This window comes from Lingula anatina, chromosome 8 (assembly GCF_051362555.1).
Source record: "Lingula anatina isolate TDL-2025a chromosome 8, LinAna3.0, whole genome shotgun sequence".
In the NCBI taxonomy this organism is placed as follows: Eukaryota; Metazoa; Brachiopoda; class Lingulata; order Lingulida; family Lingulidae; genus Lingula; species Lingula anatina.
In genome coordinates, this window is record NC_141774.1 from 8,143,577 (window position 1) to 8,168,157 (window position 24,581).

The 24,581-nt window shown below is 37.2% G+C and overlaps 2 protein-coding genes and 2 long non-coding RNA genes across 8 annotated transcripts; 2 read left to right on the forward strand and 2 right to left on the reverse strand.

Annotated features, from left to right (window-relative positions):
* Positions 1 to 2,573: 2,573 nt before the first annotated feature.
* Positions 2,574 to 4,057, reverse strand: LOC147760303 (uncharacterized). The gene is made up of 2 exons (XR_015330928.1): positions 3,936 to 4,057; positions 2,574 to 3,548 (listed from the first exon to the last, which is right to left on the reverse strand). It is a non-coding gene; the product is annotated as an uncharacterized LOC147760303 (long non-coding RNA).
* A 752-nt stretch (positions 4,058 to 4,809) lies between these two features.
* On the forward strand, positions 4,810 to 12,886 carry LOC106181984 (equilibrative nucleobase transporter 1-like). Of its 4 annotated transcripts, none has more exons than XM_013566588.2 (9): positions 4,810 to 5,376; positions 6,438 to 6,484; positions 7,579 to 7,748; positions 8,097 to 8,364; positions 9,709 to 10,065; positions 10,479 to 10,586; positions 11,310 to 11,478; positions 12,165 to 12,288; positions 12,689 to 12,886. In XM_013566588.2, exons 1-9 carry the CDS (start codon positions 5,009 to 5,011, stop codon positions 12,791 to 12,793), a joined length of 1,716 nt encoding a protein of 571 aa, XP_013422042.2. In that variant the 5' UTR covers positions 4,810 to 5,008; the 3' UTR covers positions 12,794 to 12,886. The 4 variants fall into 4 exon arrangements, with proteins under 4 accessions (XP_013422042.2, XP_086850142.1, XP_086850144.1 ...); XM_086994016.1 differs by having other exon boundaries at positions 4,813 to 5,106; XM_086994018.1 differs by having other exon boundaries at positions 5,090 to 5,106; positions 7,406 to 7,748.
* Positions 12,887 to 13,323: 437 nt separating this feature from the next.
* LOC147760304 (uncharacterized) lies at positions 13,324 to 20,281 on the reverse strand. 2 transcript variants are annotated; one of them, XM_086994021.1, is made up of 3 exons: positions 19,421 to 20,281; positions 15,831 to 15,993; positions 13,324 to 15,041 (listed from the first exon to the last, which is right to left on the reverse strand). In XM_086994021.1, the coding sequence occupies exons 2-3, from the start codon at positions 15,961 to 15,963 to the stop codon at positions 14,239 to 14,241; spliced, it is 936 nt and encodes a 311-aa protein (XP_086850147.1). In that variant the 5' UTR covers positions 15,964 to 15,993; positions 19,421 to 20,281; the 3' UTR covers positions 13,324 to 14,238. The 2 variants fall into 2 exon arrangements, with proteins under 2 accessions (XP_086850147.1, XP_086850146.1); XM_086994020.1 differs by lacking the exon at positions 19,421 to 20,281 and adding an exon at positions 17,313 to 17,349.
* A 163-nt stretch (positions 20,282 to 20,444) lies between these two features.
* LOC147760305 (uncharacterized) lies at positions 20,445 to 23,574 on the forward strand. Its single transcript, XR_015335699.1, has 3 exons — positions 20,445 to 20,721; positions 22,136 to 22,228; positions 22,633 to 23,574. It is a non-coding gene; the product is annotated as an uncharacterized LOC147760305 (long non-coding RNA).
* The last annotated feature ends 1,007 nt before the right edge of the window (positions 23,575 to 24,581 follow it).

Consider the following 24,581-nt stretch of genomic DNA (forward strand, 5'->3'; position numbering starts at 1 on the left):
GATTTAATATATCTATTTTTTTTTTAATTAAGACGTTCTTCCACAGTTTTTCTTACCAGCATTTTCATATTGCATTCGAATACCGAGCAGGCTCAGAAATAGCTTGTACTTGAGGACACTTTTTGTACAAGAATTGCGAAACTTCTGTTAAAAGATTTTTTTGGAATTGAAAAAAAAAGAGAATTGAGAGTGCAAATATTATCATGGTCTGCCCTTTGAGCTTAATTAAGATATGATCACTGTATTTGCAGTATATGGTTCATTGAAGTATATATTTTATGACAAAGAAATATTTGAAATATAGATTCTTCATTTAATGTAACGTTTGTAATTCATTTGATTATGTCAGTTGTACACTAGTGTCGCTTTAAATTTCATTTTAGTGGGAGTATTATCATGATACATTTTGCATATTGAGGAAAAGGAATATTGTATGGGTCAATTTCCAGTATTTTTATAAATTAATTATATGAGTATTAGAGGGTCTTTTTCTGTGGATGTACAGAGTATATGATCCGCAATTTTTTGTAAGAAATTGTTAAAGACCCCTTGCCTCTAGTCGGCGAGGTCCCTCAGGATAGATCAACTTGGAGAGGAAGACTGCGTGTCAGACTGGCCCCACCCTCTGTTGAAGATTAATCCCGGCCAGTATAAAATAAATCCGGATGATGATGATGATGATGCCTGTTTTGAAATACTTTGCTTTATATCAATGAGTTCAAACAAAAGAGACATAGTTTAGTAAATAGTTTATTTGTCTGATCAAACATAATAAGGCACCAGTAAATCTGTTTAACATTCAAAACGTGTCTAAATTTTTAAATTTTTGAAATGCAATTTTATTGGTTGATACTTTTTTAAAAGATGCAAACCATGAATATAAATTTGTTTGGTTCTTAATAAAATCTTTTAAATCATACAAAATGCCTTCGTAATCTCATTTACGTTTAGAATGACTCGGTGTTTACATGGGGTTCGATTCCTAGTTTGGACACTTTAGAATTCCTAATTACTTGAGACGGGTGGTTTTATAAAATCGTTTTGCTTACTGCTTACTATAAGAAGAATGTCCACCCGGGGAGGGTGGGAGGAAATTCCTAGGCGAGTGGATAACGCGCTAAAATCGGAGCCAGCAGGTCCCGGATTGTCCCAGCCAATTAACTTTTGCACAAAAAAGATTCAAATCACCAATTTGAATTACCACAAGAGGTCCGTACAAATCACCCTGAGCTTCAGAGCTAACTTGACACTAACCTTTTCACTGTAGCCTATCTCCATCGTGTCAAGTAACCTCTGACGAAAATAGTTTGACCTATTTTATATAAGCCAATCGAATCCATGTTTCAAAATTTTTCACCAAAGTTTGGTGAAAACGCTGATTGGTTGATCGTCAATCGGCAATCCTCGGCTGATTCCGCAAGCTCCATACTAACAACATAGTTATTGCCGAGTGCGGAGACATCCGAGTAGTTCCGAGTGGTTCCGAGTGCATAACCGTACACAAAGAAAGCATGGAGTAGGCCTATATCGGAATTGAAACCAGAGCAGTATGATGCCCTGCATCATTATCTACTGAGGGATGATGTATTTTGCGTGCTGCCCACAGGTTACGGCAAGTCCCTGATATTCAGCCTTATCTTTGATTGGTCCGGATTTGAACAAAGCGCGCTTTGACTCGTTCGCGTTCATTGGCTAGATCGTTCAATGAGTCATTGAGTGCGGGCTTTAAATTTGATTGGCGGGCGGCGGGGGCACTCGAATCTGGTCAGAGGTTACTTGACACGATGGAGATAGGCTACAGTGAAAAGGTTAGTGTCAAGTCAGCTCTGAAGCTCAGGGTGGTACAAATGCAAATTTAAGCTGAAAATGAGTGGATAGCTCAGTAAATAAGATGGAAAGCTGAAAACCAAAGATAATGGTTTCGTAGGCAGAAGACCAAAGGATCGCGTGGAGCTGAAGAAAGCAATGTCAGAAAAAGATGTGCCTTTTTTTGGAAATTCTAAAAGAAGACAAAACACAATCTGCATTTATTTCTACAAAAACGAATGCAAGCAAATATACATCACAAAGTTTATAAAATTTTATATTGATTTACCTAAATAATGTCCACAAAGCATCGATTCTGTAATATTAAACAAGTCGATTTTTTTTTTTTTTTTTTTTTTTTTTTTTTTTTTTTTTTTTTTTTTTTTTTTTGCATTCGGAAAATTGCTGCTTAAAAGACAAAAGCTCTGGAATATTACGGTGGACACGGCACTATCCAGTGCGTAAGATTTAGAAGTTTCAGACAAGAATAAATAATTAATTTGTAAAATAATCATATCATACTTTGCAACTATTGTTAGAAGTGCATTAGTTTTATAATTAAAGAACACCCTGTCTAAATTTAGTCTTATGAATGGCGAAATCTCATAATGCACTTACATGCAGGCCTTCTCCTCGCCCGCATGTACACCTTTTCTATGCTGTTGAACTGATTCATGCTCAGGAAGTCAAACGGTAGTCAAAAGTTATTCATTTTTTGTGGGATTCGTGGCTGTTCCCAAAATAGATAAATGTAACTGATGCAAAGATAATTCTGTTTTCTTTATCATTAAATTCGCAAATAAGCACTTGATGTCACAAGTTTGTGAGGCAACGACATAAATACATAATCGGCTACATGTTACAATCTGACCCAAGCCATAGTCATCTTTAAGAATAATATGCAAACAAAGCTGAAAAGGTTCAACAAAATTGCTTTTACTTTAGATAACAAATTCAAAATGCTACTAAAACCAACTCTGGTCTCCGGTGTTCAGTAATCAATGAACCTCCAGTAAAATAACCCAACAGGACTTGCGGGACTGACATCTTATAAGACATTTTCCTCTTAATCACATCTTGATGCCGATCAAAGATAGAAGATAATTTTATGAGAAAATTCGGCGCATTCGCCAACGTCTGATAAAACTTTAAGAATTGCTATGCAATATTTTCTCCTAAAAGTGTGTTTACAAAAATCTATGTAAGTTTTCCACTAACTTTTTTTGGAGAAGATTGACAAAAGCTGAAAACCTAAATATCTTTATTGAATCATTTAGTCAATACCACAATATCCAAGCTATGCGACTGCTTGAGTAATAATTTGATTCTATAACTACAATTGTTCAAAATGAACAATGGAAAAGGTTACTGTCAGTCCTGCAGACCTGAAGATGGACAAATGATGTCGATAAAAAATAATAAAGCACGTGGTCAGCAAAATAAACCAGCGAAATGCAGGATTAAAGTATAGACTTGGTAATTTTCTTTTTGTTTTACTTTTCTGGTCAAGAATTTCGTGAATAAAATGCTAGCTATCATCTGATACAAGTTTTGGTGCCGAATCAAAACAGTCAAAAAGAATTAAGCCTTATATTAAATTTTGATTCTGCGATTTTAATACTGGAAGACAATCTTCGGCAATCGGGGCATTCACAACATGGGTGCGGTTGATGTCAAACACCAATCTGATGGCTTTGCTGCAGGACGCATCCAATCTCCTCGTTAGGGGTAGTTACGCTTCACTGCATGAAAATATATGAATTCACATCACGACACGACTTAGGGATTGTGAAATCTGTTTATATAACGTATATATACATTGGCAATCCATTTTTGTATTAAAGTCATTATACTAACAAACTATTTTTCCAAACTATTTTGTAATGATAGATTATTTACAATAGAATTAATGTTTTATTGAAAATTACATAACTTGAAGAAAATATCTGAAAATGAACTTAAACTTTCATCTGATTACGGAATTTCAAGAGAACGTATTGTTCGCGTCAATAAGAGCTCCCCGTGGTCATTATACCTAGACTGTAGAGTGCAAAATGCACCATTTTTGGGCTGACATCGTCCACAAAAAACTGAGCAAAGTTGTTTGACATCGTCCACACAATACTTACAACATATTGCTGTCGTTTTCAGACCCTACTTTTCGCCCTAAGAATGAAATTGGAACAATGTGGCACGAGGCTTCCGTTGTCTACATTTTCTGCTGCCTTCGTCCTATCTGAACACCTTTCACCAAAATGCTCACCTCATTGATTTACATAATAATGTACAGGCCATCCGTTTTCCTTATGGAAGCCTCGGTTTAAAATCTAGATTTTGTACTATGACAAGGCACAATGAGTCCTGGGAAGGTGATAGCCCAATGAAAGTAGGCCTACATAATAAAATCCATGACCCGGGATTGTGTTAGAGAAGACATCTGCCTGTGCAATCTTTTTTATAATGATCATAAGTTTAAACTTCTCTCTTACTCAAAACTGAGATGATCATTTTGTTAACTCTTGTACATGTCACTAGATGTAAGTCACATTACTGTAAACAGCCGTGCTTTGTGTTCCGTTTCTGTATAAAACCAACCTGTAAACACGGTAATCATTTAAAAATTCTAATTAAACTTGGACTAGGTCCCCATACCTAGATAGATGTAACAGGATCGATCCATCTCCGAGGAGTTTCTAGCTATATTGCTCTCAGCTTAAACGGCTAAGATGTCTGGCACGCCTAGTTAAGCTGATAAACGATAACTAATTACCCTCTAGCAAATTCAGTAGGCGTGACAGATATCTAAGCTGCCTTAGTTCATAGCAAGAATTCCCTCGGAGACAGATCGATCCACAGTTAGTACGATATGGTCTGGGAATGCTGACTTAATGTGTACATGTACAGTACATGCAACAAACCCACAGTCGTGATCCGCCAAACAATGATTGACAGAATCGTTCATGTGATTACCAAGTTTTTAGGTAAATATACAGTAAAAGGTACACATATTGATTCGAACAAAAAGAAAGACCTAACTACAAAGTGCAATATGAAATACGATACGACCCTAGCGACATTCTGCCGTAAACTGCAGTAAAGACGGAGGTTAATCTTTAAACGTGCATAAAAACCTTATCAGCTCACAGCCGGGTGCATTCCAGGTTAGCATATTTAGATATACATTCCCGTTGCATTGGACAACATGTCATCCAGTACTTGTTGGAAACTATTAAGTGTCGTACTTGGTATATTAGAGGCTGCTAGTTACTCTGTCACGTTATTTGGATGGCCAGCCTTCACGTACGTATTTATAGAGGAAGGGTTTTATTATTCCCGTTGTGACTTCAATACTGTAACAAATGCTACTTATAACATGACGAGTGCTGATTGCACTGATCTTGGCAACTGCACGCAAGACACAACCGGAGAGGACCTTGTTCTTAAATGCACGGAACAAGAAGAGATGCTGAACTTAGTTTACACAGTTGCTATGGTATCTTTAGTTGCTCTCCTTGTGCTTGGGTATATTTATGATCACGGTGGGACAGTATGTGTGAGAATCATATCTATGTAAGTATATGAGCGCGTTCAGAGCAATTTAATCCGCGGTCTAACAGATCCGTGGATCAAATATGGCGCCACCCACTTGAAAGCGTGCCGAGATTTAATTGTGCTGTGCCCCTGCTTGAACGGTGAGTGGGTGTGTGTTTGTGTGTTTGGGGGGGGGGGGGGGGGATCCACCATCAAGAGGGCGCCATATTTAATACTTGGATAAGTTGGTCCGCGGATCAACTTTGTCGTGAATGCTTTCTGTTTCAATCAAGCCCCTGTAGCAGAAATGGAAATCTGCTGAGAATAGTTGTCCTCATTTCCCCCATTACTTTGTAAAGGTAACGTACTTCCCATATACTAACATCAACACTTTCCGGCTATACATGTAACATTTACCCGCACTAACCATATTGAACTTCGATGTAACGAAACCGATGGCTTTGTTACAGAAAGCCCGCCCTCCATATAGTCACGATGGCTAGGATTAGCCTGACTTAAGTAGGTCAAAATTTATGGCGAGACTTATACCTGTACGAATGAATGGGAAGCGGACTCTCTATCATGGGGGACTCTCTGTTACGTTACACAGGACTTCTATACTTTTAAGACTACCATCTCCAACGCACCAGGCTTGCAACACTTTGCACAACGGATGTTGGCCCCCTTTCACAAATACATGTATATAACAACATAGGCCTACAGCCAAACATATGTAATATAAAATAAAAGACCGCAACATTTAAGTCCATTAACAACCATCCGTAAATGTGATGTTAACTTCCAAACATTGTCATTATTCCAACTTTTAGTGTGGTTGGAAAGACCAACAGTTATCGAAATGGCCCCAAGTTCGGTTGTAACAGGAGCCCCACACGTAGAGGTTCACAGTTATACATGACTGTTGTTGTTGCCATGATGGTAAATTCATCTTCTTCATTTTTTAAAGCTGATACACATATTGCTATAGGCTCCATATGCACCTGCAATAAACACCAAGAGCTAAGAGGGCACATCCAAATTTTTAATCATATCAGAAGGATGCTTGAAACACTTGATTAATTCTTGACATTTCCTTTAAGATGCCTGTGTGCCGGTGGAATTTGCCTGATGGCGTTAGCAGAGAGAGGTAAGAAAATATCACGACTTACACTAACGATACAAACATTTAGATTGACAGATACTTAAATTTACATTAATCTGTATGGCGCAAGTACAACTAATATCCCTATTTCACACAGACCACGAATCCCACGAATCGCCAGGAATTGACAAATTTCAGGATTCGTGGTTGATTCGTAATCAGTTCGTGAAGTTCTTAACAGATTCGTATATTTAATCGTAGTCAGTTTTTGCAATTCTTGATCAATCGGGAATTCGTGGCAAAATTTTTGAGCTGTTCAAAATTTTGGCCACGAACTCCCGATTCCAAAAAATCTTAGAGAATTTCTGGACAATATTCGTGCGATTCTAGCCGAATCCCACGAATATTCGTAACACTATCGCACCTGTATCGTAAATGAATCGCACAGAAAATTGGCAAAATCTCACGACTTCTCACGAATCCTGAAATTTGTCAATTCCTGGCGATTCGTGGGATTCGTGGTCTGAGTGAAATAGGGGCATAAAACAGATAGTATAAACATAAGAAATTGACCCCTGTGGTGTTCAATACGCGCAGGGAAGATGCTAGATTAATGGAGGACCCAGAGAGGAGGAAGCATGAGCGCTATATGCATGCATCATGGCAGATACTCATGTACTATTCTATATTTGTTTCAATTTGTTAGGTATTTTTTTCATTCCCATTTCATTTAGAAAACCCCTGTTCCCACATGCCAGTGTGTATGGATGTTAGCGTTACCCAATATAAATATGACAACAAATTCGAAACTCAACAAAAAAAAGTTTAAAAAAATGCGTTTCCAAGATGCGTTTCCAAGGCTTCTGTAAATTTGCAGAAACTGCGTTTTTTCTTGCTAACTCCTGCAAAATCCTAAAAACTATAAATTTGCTGCAATTTTTTTTTGTTTTGTTTTGTTTTTCTAAGGGTCCAGGTCTCCCAAGCTCGTAAATGTGCACACCTGTCAGACGGCAAAGAACATTTTGATTAACATTTTTTGATCCAGCAAACATAAACGATATCTTCAAAATTTTGTGGAACCATACCGAAAATTTGGGGAAAAATAACCAAGAGAAAATGACAGTTTTCAAATTTGATAGGGACAGAATGGCTGTTATTCCCTGGGGCTGTATTTCATCTAATGGGAGGCAACCAATTGGCTATAACTGACGTCCAGGTGGCGCTGCTATTTCCCAAGCTGAAGGCGACACTCACCTGCTTGATTTGCGGTGCCATGGACGTTAGCGGCTTTGTCCCCATACTCTTAAAGGTAATAAATGCATTCCTTACGTAAACATACACCTTCAAACAGAGACACACACACAGACACACACACACAGTTGCAAGAGAGCCGTAAGGGTTATTTTAGCAAATAACATTCATAGAAGATCCATAAAATATAATATCTTTATCTTACAGTTGACCTAATTTTGCACTTTATTGATATTGCTGGGTGTTAAACAGTCATTTAGACTGGTATTTATGTTTTATGGGTTGTTTGCCCTTTTGGCTGACTTGGGATATCCCTTCAGATGTTTTTTTTTTTTTTTTTTTTTTTTTTTGAATGTATATGTTATTCTCAGTTTTTCAACTGTTATACTAATTTAATTAATTGTAGATGGCCTACCAGGCTGGATTGTCGTACAAGACGTGCATGTTAAGCTTTGCCGGTATCATACTTCTAATGTCTTCTGTCAACACATTCATCCTTCCACCTAGACAGGACGAAGACGGGAACAACATCGACATTGATTGCTGTTTGAAGATACGCAAAAGGCACAGCTTAACCAAAAAACACCCCAAACCCTACCTGGAAAGTTGTAGAAATGGCGCTGACACATTCCATGAAACGGAAGAAAATGAATCTGTCACACGTGAGCAACTCGGTGAGCATCAATTATGTTGATTAATCTCATCTCGCCGATGTAACTGGAAAAGACGTCTGCTAGGAACAGTAATCAGCTTCCCATCCCTTTGTGACATTCGTCCAATATACTAACCCCAATACTCCAAATTAACCCTAACCTGTACACCTGTACTAATCACACGGGTGCCTGGACTTCTATTCCCAGGACTTCCATTCATGTTACCACGGTGTAACGAAACTGAGGGTGCATGTAACAGAAACCCCGTCCTCCATTTAGTTATCATAGTTAGAGTTAGCCTTTCCTAAGTGGGTCATAAATTTGGGCGAGGCCCACCTGTACCAGTGAATGGGTAGCTCACTCTCTATCATTGGGGACTCTCTATCACGTTACACCGCTTTGATGATGTTAAAATAATCGTCTATAAATTAATACCTCCCTCCCCTCCAATAAAAAAAAACGAAGGTAATTTACCCATATTGAAAAGCAATCCAAATTTCCTTCATTGCAACTATTTTGAAGATGGACACAATATATAGATTCCTTTAGCCAATATTTGGTTCTTTAGGATTAAGGGGTATTTTACTGATCATGAAAAGAGTGTTGTTGATCAAAAAGATATTTATGATTGCACATTTTTCAAGATTTGTGTCCATGTTGGTCCATTTCGGTAAAATGATACAATGATTGGAATTGATCCGCCCAATTCGATACATTTTCTCTTTAAAGAAAATGTATGTAGAAAACCCCTTGATGACAGTTATCTTGAGTTATGTAGTTATTAAGATGGAATTAATTGAATGCTTTTAAAAATGATGAAAATAAGAAGAAATAGTTATAGCTTGATAATACACCAAAGAGAGAACGAAGTTGCTATATTGAAAGACATACTTTGCATTCTCTGTCCATTTACATGAACGTTGAATCTATTTCTGTTGGAAATCATTTTGGTTTAATGGCAGTCTTATATCCTAAAGGTTATTATCACAATATTAACGTCACTCACAACAAACATTTCAAATTCAAATTCCCAATCTGATGAACTAACTTTAACATTTGATGGCAAAGTAGTTAAATTTGATTTATGTTAAGAGGCGCTGAATGGCCTAAGTACCAATATGGGATTTTACAGTGAAGCATTTTATAGACATTTTATGACGAAAGTTTTGTGGTTTGGTATTTAGTTAAAAAACAAAGCGTTTTATATTATTAGGAACCAATTCTAAAACTTTGTATGGCGGATAGATGCAGGGGCTGCAGCCAATATCTTAGACAACACCATTTTCAATTTGACACGTTTGAAAACTGACTAATAGGTGTAGCCATACGCATGCAATGTTTATTCGTAGAAAAATGTCTTTCCAGCCCTAACAGGCCACGTCAAGGCCGATGGGGAGGCAACACGTGGGGACAACGATAAAGGAACTGATCTTCAAGATGTGGGTTTTAGCATCAGGCATCAAAATAAGAGCAAAACCAATTGCAAGGAAACGTGCGATGACGGAAGTGACCAGATGCTCCGCGAAGGAGAAAATTCTGACAGCAAAAAAGATGACGAAAACACTTACACCAGTTTACTTTATGGCACCCTGCTGATTCTCAAAAGGCCCACATTTTGGTTGTTGATGTTGTGGCTTATATGTCTAGATACCATTATTGTCACGTACAAAGGCTGTTTTTATGCGATCATCAATTACTACGGAAATAATGTCAAAAGCACAGGTAATACATTTACGTGTATATATTTCATGCGGGTTTGCAATGTAATCATTAGTATTTATCCCATTCCCATTCTTTCACTGCAATTTGTTTTTATGACAGAATAGATTTCTTAATGTACGAGGTTGTTACGATTGGAACTCTGTAGTTACGATTTTTTAAAAGAAAGATCCATCTTGTTTTAATTAAGAGGCAGAAAACCGTTTAGTTATGAAGCCAGAACCTATGAAGCATAACCTGTCAAGTTTAGCACTCAACAAAGGGCCTTGACCTTGAGCACGTCTGTCTCAGTCCGCCTCAACTGCGCGCTCCGGCGGGTAGGACGTTAATTAAGTCATCTTAAGTTCATTTTACCACCTTTACATGATCAAAGGACAATGAAAAAATTATTTCAGCGAATTCTAATTATGTTGTAGTAAGCACGTATACGGACTTGTATTCCTGGTCCCAAGTGGGTTCTCTGTTCTGGGCATTGCTGATCGGCTTGATGCTGGATAAACTCATGGCCAGGTCAAAGAAAGACGGTAATTAACGTAAAGGTGATTTTAAGAGTTCTATGGATTGATCGGTAATTCATTTATATTCCATGTAATATTTTGTTCACCCTTTCTATTTCTTATCTTCTGCTCATTTTGATTGGATCTGGCCCCAGTTTCCCAAAAAAAAAAAAAACTTGAGTCAGGCTCCCTGGCTAAGAAATTAATTACCAAGGTTACAGGGTCACATTGGCACATATTACCCTATCAGGAGCAGTGTTACAGCACTCTCGTGGAAATCCTAGTCAACTAAGACCCCATTTCCAGGGATTAGATCGATCTACTTTAGATCGACCTAACTCCCTGGGGGTTCACGCTAAATAGCTGTCAGCCGGGCGGACACGAAAGTTAATTACCCCCTTACAGCTTGTAGTAGGCGGGACGGACATTTAAGCCGGATTATCTGACAGTAATCTAGTGAGACTCCCCGCGGGGATAGATCGATCTGAAAGCTCTGGGAATACAGCCTAAGCCAGAGAACTGACTTTCTTTTGTGAAACTGGGGCCTGAACTTAAATACTACCGGTTAGAATTGCAAGGTTTAAAATATCATTCCTTTTACACAGTATAGCATATATTATATTATTTACTATAATATAAATTAGGTATTATATGCATTTTATGGCTGTAGTTTACTAATTGTTTAAGATACTTTTGCTTTAGGTTTTAAAAAGCACAGATAAGAATCACGGACAAATATTATTGTTCCAGACAAAGAACGATGCTTCATGGTTCCATTTTTCCTGACAGTATTGATAGGCATCGTTGTATCCATTCCTTGTATCATTCCAATTCTGGAGCTACAGTTTGTGTCTATTTTCTCTCAGTCTGCGTTACAAACAGGGACCTACGCCGTGCATATGGCATTTGTGGCCTCTGCGTAAGTACATACTGTATACTACATGTACTATTTTCTTTCCTTTTTAAAGATATATATATATATATATATATATATATATATATATATATATATATATATATATATATATATATATATATATATTTTTTTTTTTTTTTTTTTTTTTTATGTCCCCCAAACTGAACTGGTTTAAGATTGATACGTGTCTTTAGTTCCTTACACAGTCGAGAAAATCTTTATTCTTATGATATGATACCCATGTGATCTTTATAGGCCGCGTTCATAACGGCGGAATAACAGATCCACGGATCAAATGTGGCAGGCCTACTTGATTGCTTGTCGCGTAATTGGGGCATCAATTCAGTCTGTAGTAGGGAGTTTTGCACCCAGCTTTTAAGTGGGAAGACCACATTTGATTCGCGGATCTGTTAATTCGTCGGTCATCAACGTGTTCTGAATGCGGTGGTATCGTTTTCACCTCGATGCTTTGACCAATTTTAGCTTTGTTTGCACACCGCTCACCTTTGTTTGACCTCACTTACAGAAAAATATTTTTTAATAGTATTATTTAGTTTTATAAAAGATGACTGTGTGATACCAAAACGAAAATGTTCGCCTTCAGTGCGAGATCTGGAAAATAATAAAAGAATCTCGTAGGTACGTTAACCCCTTTATTGGCCTGCGCCTTAAAAACATATATATTATAGGTTTCCACAGGAACATTTTGGAAAGACATACGGAATACAGGCTGCAGTCAGTAGTTTCCTGAATTTCCTTGAAATACCAATATTTTCCTGGTACAAGTACGACCTGGAAAGTGACCCACGTTGGGTATGTATGGGATTTTATGTGTACATTATTTGATTCTATAATGTATTCAGGGAAGGTAATATAATGCAAAAAGACATTAGTTCCTTAAGTATGTAATATTGAAGTGTTTACCGAAATTATCGAATCACGTTTGACGTTCACACAATAGGCTGATTGTGCTGAAAATGTACAATGTGCAAATAACAAAACAACTTTGAAAGTATTTATCCAGCAAGCAACTGCAAACATACTTTTTGAGGACTGTTTCCTTTGGGATAATGTATATTTTGTTTGATAATAAATGCTGAACATTAATTTACAGTTATGTAATGTTGAAAACTGACCATAATGACCATTACCATTTCTGTTTATTTATTTATTTATTTATTTATTTATTTATTTATTTTTATTGTTTTTGCAGTTGGGAGTTTTGTTCCTTGGAATATGTGTCACTGCCAGCTGTTTGCCTTTCTACCTCCTTTGGCATGGGTGCCGCTCCACGAGGTCTAACAGCTACACGCTTTAAATATATTTTGATATTTTGGCATAAAAATTACTTCTGCGTCCATAGTGGTATCAGAGCCAACTGATAAAGTAAAATATATTGGTTGGTATGTGGCCAGCTAAGTTGTATTTTCCAAACTTGTGTGAGATTTTACTATTTCTTTATCACTATGCCGGCCATCAAGATGGTGCCCAACACTGTCTCTGGACAGTTATCCTATGAGCAAAGAAGATAATTACTTTGATGAATGATAGTACCCACTGGTTAAAATGGCTGCCTGTTATCCTTCTAATAACTCCTCTCCAGAGGAAATTAATTGCATCCTATGGTTAGTGTTATCCTCGGAATGTCTGTCCAGAGGATAATTATTGCATCCAATGGATAGTGTTATCCTTAGAATGTCTGTCCAGAGGAAAATAATTATATCCCATGGATAGTGTTATCCTCAGAATGTCTGTCCAGAGGATAATAGTTACAGCCATTTGATAGTGTTATCTCAAGGAAAATAATTATAGAGGAAAATAATTATATCCACTGGATAGTTTTATCCTCGGAATTCAACATGTAACTGCCCAAAGAATAATAATTATAATTACAGAAAACACGTATTATATCGATATAATGAGGCACACCCTATTAAACTACCCATTACCTTTTACATACCATTAATACTACGTGGCAAATCCCACTTATTTCGTATTTCTTATACTGTTTTTATATTTATATATTTGTATCTGGGATACGAATGCAGGTTTTATCTTTGACATTCAGTGATAGGAAAAGCTGATATACTCATAGTTAAATCAGAATATATTAAAATAAAAGCTGCCATAATTATTTCTTAAAATATTCCCTTCCCAATGATCATGAAGAATGCTGCAAAACTTTTCATCCAAGCTGTCATCCCTGTTAAAACCTATATACTCCCAAGAATAAAGATTATATAAAAACAAAGATTTCAATGTTTCACTTCCCTTTTTACACAAATCAAAGGTTTATTATTTTTTATTATTCATAAAAGTTCATCTCCGTATTTCGGTCTTTTTGTTTGTCACCAGCCTTATAATTAAAAAAATATATTTATGGATTTCAACGAAATTTCCGGGATAAGTCAGAAAATGGGCTAACTTAAAAGTGATTAGACTTTGGTGGTGGTTCGTGATCTTGATCAGGAGCCGGATCCAAAAATTGTTCAAAGTTTGCCAGATTGTGCCAATGATCACGAAGAATGGTGTGATCTCAACTACCACAATCTACCAGTGCAACCCATCAGTGCGGGGTTGAAAAAAGACGTTTTTATAGGATTGCGATAAAGTGACAATGACCTGGTGCAATGGGTGTGATCTCAACAACCACAATCTACCAGAGGAATCTATCAGTGAAGGGTCCTTGACAAAGGTCTGCGCTCTCTGAGTGCTTTTCTACTTTTCCCACTGAAATGCCCAGGTTAGACGCCATTTTAAATTTTATGCTATTCTTGTACCATTACATGCTTTTACATACTCCATGTACGTAGTATTGTGTCCTCTTGATTCTTGTACAATATCCCTTAGTTCTGTATGTTGATATAAAGTCCTATTATACGTAAACATGTAGGTGTATCCTAGCAACGAGAGAGCGGCTTGGTCGTATCTATGGTTACGCAAGTGTGCCCCAACAGGAGAGATGCAGCGTTCAAACAGCGCGCATTTTTCCCATGGAACCAGTATCTTGTCGTATATATCCCCTTGTCTCAGCCAGCCGTTCAACCCCCCAGCAAATGAAGTCTTGCCTACGTATGGCCCTTTCGTGATCTTGAAATGGGAAAACATACCGGGGTGTGTCCACTTTGTCACCTCCCCATTTCCAGGCACACCGATGAAAACATAGCCATCTTTTTGAAAAAGGGACGTCATTATTTGTTTCATTCTTCCACTGATGTGGCTGCCAGCGTCCACCCAAAGCACTGCCCCCAATTCATCCACCATCTGCTTGATGATGACGGGTTTAAAGGCGTACGTGTGCAGGTCGCGCAGATGAGAGGGGTACCTTTCAAAGGGGAACCTCCTATATGTCACGCTCGGCCAGGTTTTCACGGTCTCCGCCTCTTCGGCGGTCAGGCCGAGGTCCCACACCACGATTCTGAGAGATGGTTCCCAGAAACAGAAGGACCCGACGTGGTTGACGAGAGCTGGTGAAAAGTACTTGTGGTTCGCGCCTGTGACGATTGTGAAGTTGATTCGTTGGTCCCAACCCATCGACCCTCTGAACTTCATATCCATCTGTAATTCTACATACGAAACCCAAAGTTTAACCCTTTTGAATCTACTGTACTATTTGATATAACCTTTTTCATTTGGCAAAATTATAAGCATCAGTTTATTTATCCAGCTTCTCACAAGAGAAGTTCTACATTTTCTGATGAAATAGTAGGCCTATAGCTGGTTAAATTGTTAGATAAAAGAACAAAATATTCTCTTGGGCAACGGTGTTTTCTATAGTCTGCCTTTAGCAATATTTGTTGCTCAGCCGGTCCTAGTTTGTGTCAATGGTGTGCGTATGCTATCGTTATAAGATTTTTAACCCTCACTGATTGGTCGAGAGCAGTCACGTGCAGGTCAATATTTTACCATATTGACCTCCAAACTGGTCAGAATTGAACAGCAATGTAAAATATTTAGTGTCGTTAGTATAAAATTAAAACAAACTTCTCGATGTAAAAAAGCGAAGTTCTCAATGTGTCTTAATTGTTTTTGGAATGAGTGATCAAGTAACGAAATAGTTATAGATTTCGGCGTCGGATATATAGCGTCGAGGCTACCTAGGCTCAACTAAAGTTAATTATTGTGTTTTTGTCAATAAAATGTTTGTGCTTACACCGGAAACTGAGGTAATCAGAAATGCCAGAAAAAAAATTATGGAAATCCATGACCGCCTAGGTTCTGAAAGAACGGGATAGAGAGACAGAGAGAGGAGAGAGAGGGGTGTGTGTGTTAATTTGTATGTTATCATAATATTCATAGCACATAAAAGACCTCTGAAAGTGAGATCGTCTACAATCGCATGACAAGGGACATACCTGAATCCTGTACTTGTTTATGCACCCCCATCCACATCATATTAATTAACTTAAGTACGGCAAACACCGCACCCAACTGAAGTAGGGCAAGTCGTACACGTCTCGTCCTAAAGTTTCGTATTAACATCCTCATCTTGCCTTTAATTGACTGATCTTTGCTGACCTGAAAATTGATAACAAAATTATTTTTTCGTATTGAGAACAAGGGGGTTTAAAAGACAGAAAAGACAGCATTGCCGGTGTGACAGGAATGGCAGTCCGGGGTTCCTAGGATTAGACGGAGCCCTTGGGTTAGTATATGGGACGAATGTCACCTGTAAAAGGCAATGGGGGAGCGGACTACGGTTGCTAGAGGACTACCATTCCTGTTACAACAGATCTATGATATTGCTAGATAGAGTGGGATGGGGGGAGGGCACAAGGAAATGAAAAATGTGTGTCAGTGAGAAAAAAAACAACAAAATCATGATTAAAATCTTATAAAATGCATGTGTTCATATGCCAGGTCTATTGTAAACCTCGGGGAGATACAAGATCACAAGTTCCCACACAAAATTGAAGCTATTACTCACAGAGCCTCAGGGCACGACGTGACTTTCTCACAGACACATAGTAACGTAATGACAAAAAATGTATATTTGAAACCAAAGATCGCATGGTACATTTATGATACTAAAAACGATAGTTTTGAGAAAGGCGTATTGGATATGAAAAATATATTTTTCTAAAATACATTTTCAAGAACTGCATTAGATATGAATTTTGGGATGTATTTTGTAAAATTACTGAAATTTGACGATGCCCCGGGAAAAAATGTGGTTTTTTATTATTATTATTATTATTATTATTATTATTATTATTATTTCCTTTTCTTTCTTTTCTTTTTGTATTTATTTTTTACAATCAACAAGATAATTGAACAACTATTGTGGAAAGACTTCCGCAGTAAAAAAGGCAGCAGACACGAGTACCTACGGGCAATTTCAATTGAAATTCACACATAAAAAGTATCACTTGCTGAAAGTCACCCATTCCGAAGTGAAAATCCTTGTAAAAAATGCACGCCAACAACTCTGACCTTGAAACTAACGAGGTTTTAGCAGACATAATTTTGGGTAGGAAGAATCGGCTCGGTGGGTCTGGGTGCCTTTTAAGGTGGAATACCCAGTAACGAAACTGAGCGTCCTTGTAACGGAAGGCCCGCCCTCCATTTAATTATAATGGTTAGGGTTAGCCTGATCTAAGTGGGTCAACATCTGGGACGAGACTCACCCGTACAAATGAATGAGAAGCGGACTCTCTATCATGGTGGTCTCTGTCGCGTCACACCGACTGTACAGGCTTATTTTGGCAGCTCTTGAGCAACGAATCGCCATTATAGGGGAAAGGGTATGTCCTCTCGTATTAAAACTGTGACAGTCAGACATGTTGAGAAAATTTCGAACTTTTCATTTTCTGCACAAGCTTTTTTTCAAAGCATACCTGTGAGAGCTTTCATCCGGTCACTATCCGATGTCAAGAGACCGTGCATTTAGTGGCCAGTCCAGTGAGAACTGCTCACTATGACTGCGTTCCCATAAACCCATCGTGCTTGATGGATCTAACTTGGCGGGGATTCTCGCTAAATTGCATTTGGTGTAATCAGCTTAATTGTCTGGCACGTTCCCTTGAGTAACTAGGGGATAATTGACTATCCTATCCTAATTACCTCTAGAGGTTTGAGTAGGCGCACCAGACATTAAAGCCGCATACACTGAATGCAATTTGGCGAGAATTCCCGCAGAGTTAGATAGATCCACCAGCACGATGGGTTTATGGGAACGCTCTCTATCACCCTGTCCCAGATGTGAGACACGCTGTGCCTCTCCCAGGTTCTCTACATTGCCTCAACTGATGGAGTGATCGGGTGCCTCAATGCTGATGATGATGATGAGGTCGACAGTCAATTGGCATCAGTGTGAGTGAAGAAGTCCCTACTATTGGGATAAAAGCTCTCACAGGCACAGTTTGTATTTATGCTGTCAAAAAGTTTATAAATGAAGCGAAAAACAATTTAAAAGAATAAAGATTTTCTCAACATAATTGGCAATGCTGCACAGTGTTTAGCACGCACCAGAATTTGATGGCCAGATTAATGTGAGGGAGAGAAACAACCGCGATGCTTTGGGCATTTGTATTGCCTGCGGTAATGACTTCATGGTTAAATACATTGGGTTTTTATATAAACGCTGTACTAGATATTCACTTTTTTATTACAACAAGGATGAACTCGGCCTGCTCACTGCCTTAATTTGGTAGAGGTACTGAAGGCTCCATCTCGTACTAAAGACTCCATAGTCACCATTCAGAGGATTATAAGATGGTCTCTTGGGTATTTTTGTAAATCGCTAAATGCCACGTTTTATTTCCCGAGATGGATTAGGTGATACGTTCATATGAAATAGCATTATCCTGAAGCATCCTGCTCCCTCGGCTCGTGAAAGCGATTTTTTATTCTTCGTCCTTAGTAATACAATGTAATTATACTACGTGATTCGTGATTTTCAACTCTCATTTTCAATGAGATATAAATAAAGTTTTATTTAATGTGATTTGTGAACTGATGGTTTATTTCCCTTGATCTGTGTTCACCCTTCCACACCCCCCTCCCCGCCCTAGTGGGGCTCTCTTACAGGGGAATGCAGATGGTTTCTATGATAAACAGTTTAATTAAATCATTTTTCATCAAAAACATTAAATAATGAGGCAAAGTTTTGTCAGAAAGCGACTTTTTGTTACAACTAAACAGGCAGCACAGGACTGACTCGAAATTTTACGACAGGTCGGATGCATACAATTGTAGTATAGAAGTGACCCCTTAAATGATGTAGAGAGGGGGCCCTTTGAACACATCTCCCAGTGGAGAGTCCTATAGGTTGGTACATCTGGACAACTTATCTCAAATGTGTTATCTACATGTATTAACCCATTCTTTGAGTACTGATGATGTTAAAAGCAAATTGAATGACAATATTTATAAGCTTTTGCAGGAGAAAATCTCCATGTAGGTCATATTTTTACTCGTGTAATTTCCCTTCTCTTCATGCATTGACAAAAAAATAGCTCTATAAACATGTTTTTTCAGCGTCATAAAGTCAGAGAGTTGCAACGTTTGCGGTTTGCACATTCTGTTGCATACTTATCATTTTTAAAACACAGTTTTGGAATGAATATAATAATTATAATGTGATAATGAAAATTCGCCGGTATTCTCTGGAAAAGAGCCCACGATACGCTAACAAAAACGAACATTAATATTAATACATGTACATGTCACATTATACCGTTATAATAGTTCCCAGTTTTACATGAATGTAAATGACTAATGTTTTTTTTTTTTTTTTTTTTTCAATTTTACTTGTAGCTGCAAGATTCTAATCCTTCAAATATTTAATTTCACCTTTTGAGCTTCAAAAATACATACATACAGGGTATCATTAATTCTGCAATGTTCTGCTTGCAAAAGAGAATGACAATTATGCTATTTTTCCTTATATCCCAAAATTACAAAACGATTTATTTTAAATCTCATAACTAATGCAGTAACTTACCGTCGATGATAGCCCTGCTTTAGTACTGACAACAATGAGCTTGTTTAGGGGCTGACGGTGCTTGTGACAGTCGCAACCTTTGTGACTTGGGAGAGCTAGACATGCGCAGTTGTGCTTCAAATGGTGCTAGTTTTCCCAAGTCTATACCCGTATCAGCCTACCTTTGTGGTTAGTTACAATTGTTTATTTTGCTCTCACGGATTTATATTCAATAAGGCCACTACTTCCTCGCAGCACATTCCTGTAAAATGTAGTGACGCGTCGACTTTTGATTCCAAATGAAGACCCCCAGGCCATTCAAGCCAGAGGCTATCAACTTGTAACGCTATCAACACGTTACACCAGTGAAATATACAAAAAACGAAAAATTGCACTTTTTCAGTTTCAGTTCTCTAAACGAAATTTAACGATTTAATTTTATGGTTGCCACTACGATACCAATTAATTTATATATACAGTGAGTAAATACAATTTACATTGATGCTTGTAATAACCCAGTTAGTTAATTAAGTAACGATTTTCCTTATTTTCAATTTTTTCATGAAAAAGACCTCGACTACTACCCTTGTAGGGCTACATGTTGTAAATCGGTACAGGGGATGTAAACGCCCTTCATTAGATAAGCGGTTACTATTCGCTGTCCAACTATACCCTCTATGGGAGCATTCACAACCAACTAGTCCGCGGATCAAATATGGCGCGACCCACTTGAAAGTAGGCCGACATTTAATTGGTCTGCCACTGTTAAGACAACCCGTGGGAAGCGGGGAATCTAATATATTATTTAATGCGGGCCGTGGAATTTCGTATTTCATTACTTATTTATATAATATTATGGTATGTTTTTCAAATAGGGCAGTTGGCACCGGTGCCCAAACAGGAAGACGAACATAACTACCAAATTAGCCACCTGTTTAACATTTTATTTCATGAACAAAAAGTGTGATGATAATGACATCGTCACCAATGTCCAGCGTCTTATACGTTCTGCTTCACAAAATAATAACCAGTTTCTGGGTCAGTGTGACCAAGGAGTTATAACAGAAGGAGATTACACGCGTGGGGGCGGAGCCCGTATTACGGTCTCTCATTGGTCGGAATGAATAGAACCCAGAGAACAATGGATGCCTATCTCTGTTACGCTTAATTGTTGCTCTCGTTTAAATCTCGTTTGTTAGTATCTGTGCCTTCGTCTGTTGATTTTTGAGGACAGAAACAGAAACGGAGTCCCAAGTTTCTAAAAAATGAGAGAAATACAGAATTTATATGATATTACGTTGGACAAGGTTTTCAAAAAACAGGTAAGTGCTTTTAAATGCATAACTACACGAAATATGAAGATAAATTGCAACTTCTATGTCGTAGGGTCTCACTGTGTAAGTGTCCAGCTACACGTTGATCTCGCGAGGTGGTGTGTGGAGAATAAATATTGCACGAAAAATATTTCCCACTCATAACAAGTGCCTATAAATATAGTATCAGATGAAGAAAGTTTGGTCTTTATACAGTTGCAATTGTTAAGTAATTTGTGGCAATAGCAAAGAATAAAACTTAGGTGCACTTTCAGTAGCCGAATAACAAGCAGATGCTTAAGCCGCCATCTTGTTAATATTTCGAAAAAAAATTACTCCAAAAGACATTTTCCTCCTACTTTTTGAAACTTGTGTCACATGACAGTCATAAAATTTAACTAATTGTTATGTGTGCAACACACTTGCTTGAGCAGTATTGTTTTTTTTTTTTTGCGATTTTACATGTGGTCTAGCTTGGATACGACAATTGACAATTTTCATGAGTTCCGATCAAAAAGTGTTACGCTTGTTACGGCCAAAAGCCTTACCGCTTTTTGTACTTTTCAAATGCAAGATTATAAAAAAAATTGGTGTGTTTAGATTCTTGAACATCTTGGTCGTGGCGTGGTATATATTGCATGGATGCTGCTCCAATATTTCTTGAAAAAAATAACCTGATTTGTTCAGAATACCAATTTTTTACTCTAGTGTTATGGGTAAATGTACCATTTTGGCCTTTACCTTTTTCATGTTTAAATCTAAAAAGACTTATCATGACAGTTGGTCATCATTTTTCTTCTCACCATGGTGGGTGGCTTTGGAGTGGTAATTTTGTTGTTAAAGTAAAGTGCTCAGTTTTTTTGACTGGAAAATTTTGCCTCCACCCAGCATTTTCCATCATGGCGGTCTAACAGGGAGTTTGACTTCAGTGTCTTTGGTATAGTTATTTTTAACTTATTTAGTCTTCTTTTTACATATATATGTTTTAATTCATATTAAACCTTTGAAAAAAGAACACACATGAATCCTGGTGCTTCTTAATTTAAAGTCTTAAGGTTTTAAGTTCACCTAGGCTCCACCAATTACTTTACCTGTTATCTCACTACACATCTCTCTTTGAGTCAAGGTGTGTAAGACACACCTTATTGTGTAAGACACCTCTATAATTAAGGGGTACTTGCTTCTCTACTAAATTATACTTCACTACTTTGGCATGTTAGGTGGCAAGCTTGGATGTTTCAGTTCATTTTAAGAAAGAAGCTTTGCCTTGGTGGTTACAAAAGAATAGAACTCTATTAAGGTTTATTAATTACTTGAAATTAAATATTTCATCTTGTAGTGTTGAAACAGAAATTCTCTCAAAATTGATAATGAATTTGACATGCATATCTTAACACTACTCAAGTTTTTTTTTCTATTATAGATCTGGGAGAAGGCTGCATTGAATATATGAATTATGGTCAGGTTGGAAAAAATTAAAATATGTCAATGAAAAAAGGAGGTCAGTGTGTCTGGGGTAAGTTACTTTTGTCATAATGCCTAAGATGCATTAAACATTCACTAACAACAGTACCCTTTTTAATTTTTTTTTCAAAATACAACAACCTTGGGCATTTTCCTTTTAGCAACCAGCCTCTCTGAAATCCCCTTTTTGTCCTGTCAGAAGAGTAGGAACCAGGGCGGATTTAAATAATTTCTTGTAATAAGTACAATTTCTTTCAATTTCTTGGGGTTATTAGCTTGTGATCATGAATCTTGATGTTCTATATAAATTTAGTTGTAAATTGTTCATTTATGTGGTGAACATTATTTCAGTCAAGTCATAACAAGACACATTAAACTTCACTGCGTAATTCCATAATGTCTACATGGATACTAGTAGTTCATAATGCTATTATTGTTTTTTTTTCTAACCTACAGGTTTCTCTCTTTTCTGAGTGGCATGGCATTAGCAAGGCAGAAGAAAAGGCCCTGAAGAAATTCTCACTTGAGTTGTCCTTTTTGGAGAAGAAACTGGATAAGACTGGCCAACAGAGATTGCATTAAATTAATAGTGCTCCTTTATGACATTTTAAAATATTTTCATTCACCTAACTGACTCTATACATTGCAAAAGTGGACATAAATTTTGTTACTGTTACGTGGAAAAAATTCAAAACCTATATATAAATTGTTGAGTGCCATGGTATAACAGTCTACCTGATTGCCAGTGAAATTTCTGTTTCAGTGAAATTTCTTTAAAGCAGTCACTTACTGCTTACTTACCAGTTAATTTTTTCAGCTGTTACATTTTATAAATGTTCTTACTAAGTGTTGTCTTGATCTATAATAACCTTTTGAAAATCCCATGTTTTTTATCCTACTTGTAAGAATTAACCACTTTATCTTCTAGGATTTTTTTTTTCATTCGGCCCATTAGATTCTCAGACCTTGCTGGCCTGTAAGTGGAATAGTATCTGGCACAGACTGGTATCAGCAAGTCAGATAAAGAAGAATATAATTATTTCTATTTGCACGGTTGAAAAAAATGCCATCATAGACTGCATAAAACTGGAAAACTGTAGCAACTTAATCCTTCTTATGACTTCATTTATTACTGCTTATGTGTAAAATTTTTGTTTTTGTTCTTCTATTGATATAATAAAATGGTTTTACTCACAGATGCTACTTTCATGAGTATAGAGTGCTTGAGTATAGAGTTGACTTAAAAGATTTTTTAAGTTAATATAGTAAATAATAGTTTGAAATTCAATATTCTCATCTTTATTTGTTTCACTTTAAAGAGCTCGGTGAATACTAAAATTTCTGATATATTTTGTACATAAATATATTTATGAATGAATAAAAATTATTCTTAATGTATGGCACTGTGCACTTGTTTACCGACAAATATGAACAGTGTTAGTACGTGTCAAATAATCCTGAAAAAAAGGGAAATTTCCAAAATAAAGAAATTTATAACGAGTATTCAGTAAACTGACGTGTCGTGGCATTGCCTCAACCTTGGATTAAAATTTTAATTAAATGCATTATAATATTAAAATTATACCGAGTGAGAAAAAAAATACTTTAAGAAATTTAAAACCAGACATAAAGCGTAGGCACTGTCACAATGTATATGTTTATGGGACCCAAGGGCAGGAGGGTCCAAACGTTAATGTATTAATATTATGTCCTTTTGCAGTGAGGACAGACGTTCACTTGAATGTCATTTTCACAAACCACAGTTGGGACGTTTTCTTTTGACTTCTCCTTGGTGATTTTTCACCGGGTTGTGCCATAAAAAAGCCATCTATCACCGACTAAAAAGTTCATGGCAACCATCCTCAGTCACCACCTTATAATCGCTTTCTATGATATCGTTCCCTTCCAGCACATCGTCCAAATAATTACCTGTGAAAAAAATCGTCAGCATACAGCGGCGCTTTGACATTACTGATCTCGAATTCTAACGCGAAATAACGCATATGAAATTTATCTCCAAGCTGAGGAGAGCGACGCAGACGAAACCTTGAGACCGGAGGCCCCCCGTAGCTAGCTCCGCCCACCGTAACAGACATCGGACAATAGAAAGGCTTGCGTGTAATCTCCTTCTGTTATAACTCCTTGGTGTGACCCATTAAATTTTATGATAAATATCTAGGTCAATGTAACTCTCTGATGACGGTTATCCAGGATATGGGCCAATGTTGCACACTAACGATGGTTATTTGGTGCAGTATCCGAGTCAGCATGATCTGTTAATATGAAAATTTGTCATTAGACTTTACCGCTTAAGAATAAAAAAATATTAAAAAGCTATCTGATCATTTACCAGTAGGTCTTTGCTGTATACAAGTTAATATTTTCTCTTACTATATGGGTACATT

Coding starts and splice junctions, on each gene's coding strand:
- LOC106181984 (XM_013566588.2), top strand. CDS start 5,009: ATGTCATCCAGTACTTGTTGGAAACTATTAAGTGTCGTACTTGGTATA. Junction 7,749..8,096: donor TTGTCCCCATACTCTTAAAG/GTAATAAATGCA, acceptor AATTAATTGTAG/ATGGCCTACCAGGCTGGATT. Junction 8,365..9,708: donor TGTCACACGTGAGCAACTCG/GTGAGCATCAAT, acceptor ATGTCTTTCCAG/CCCTAACAGGCCACGTCAAG.
- LOC147760304 (XM_086994021.1), bottom strand. CDS start 15,963: ATGAGGATGTTAATACGAAACTTTAGGACGAGACGTGTACGACTTGCC. Junction 15,042..15,830: donor TAAACAAGTACAGGATTCAG/GTATGTCCCTTG, acceptor TTTCGTATGTAG/AATTACAGATGGATATGAAG.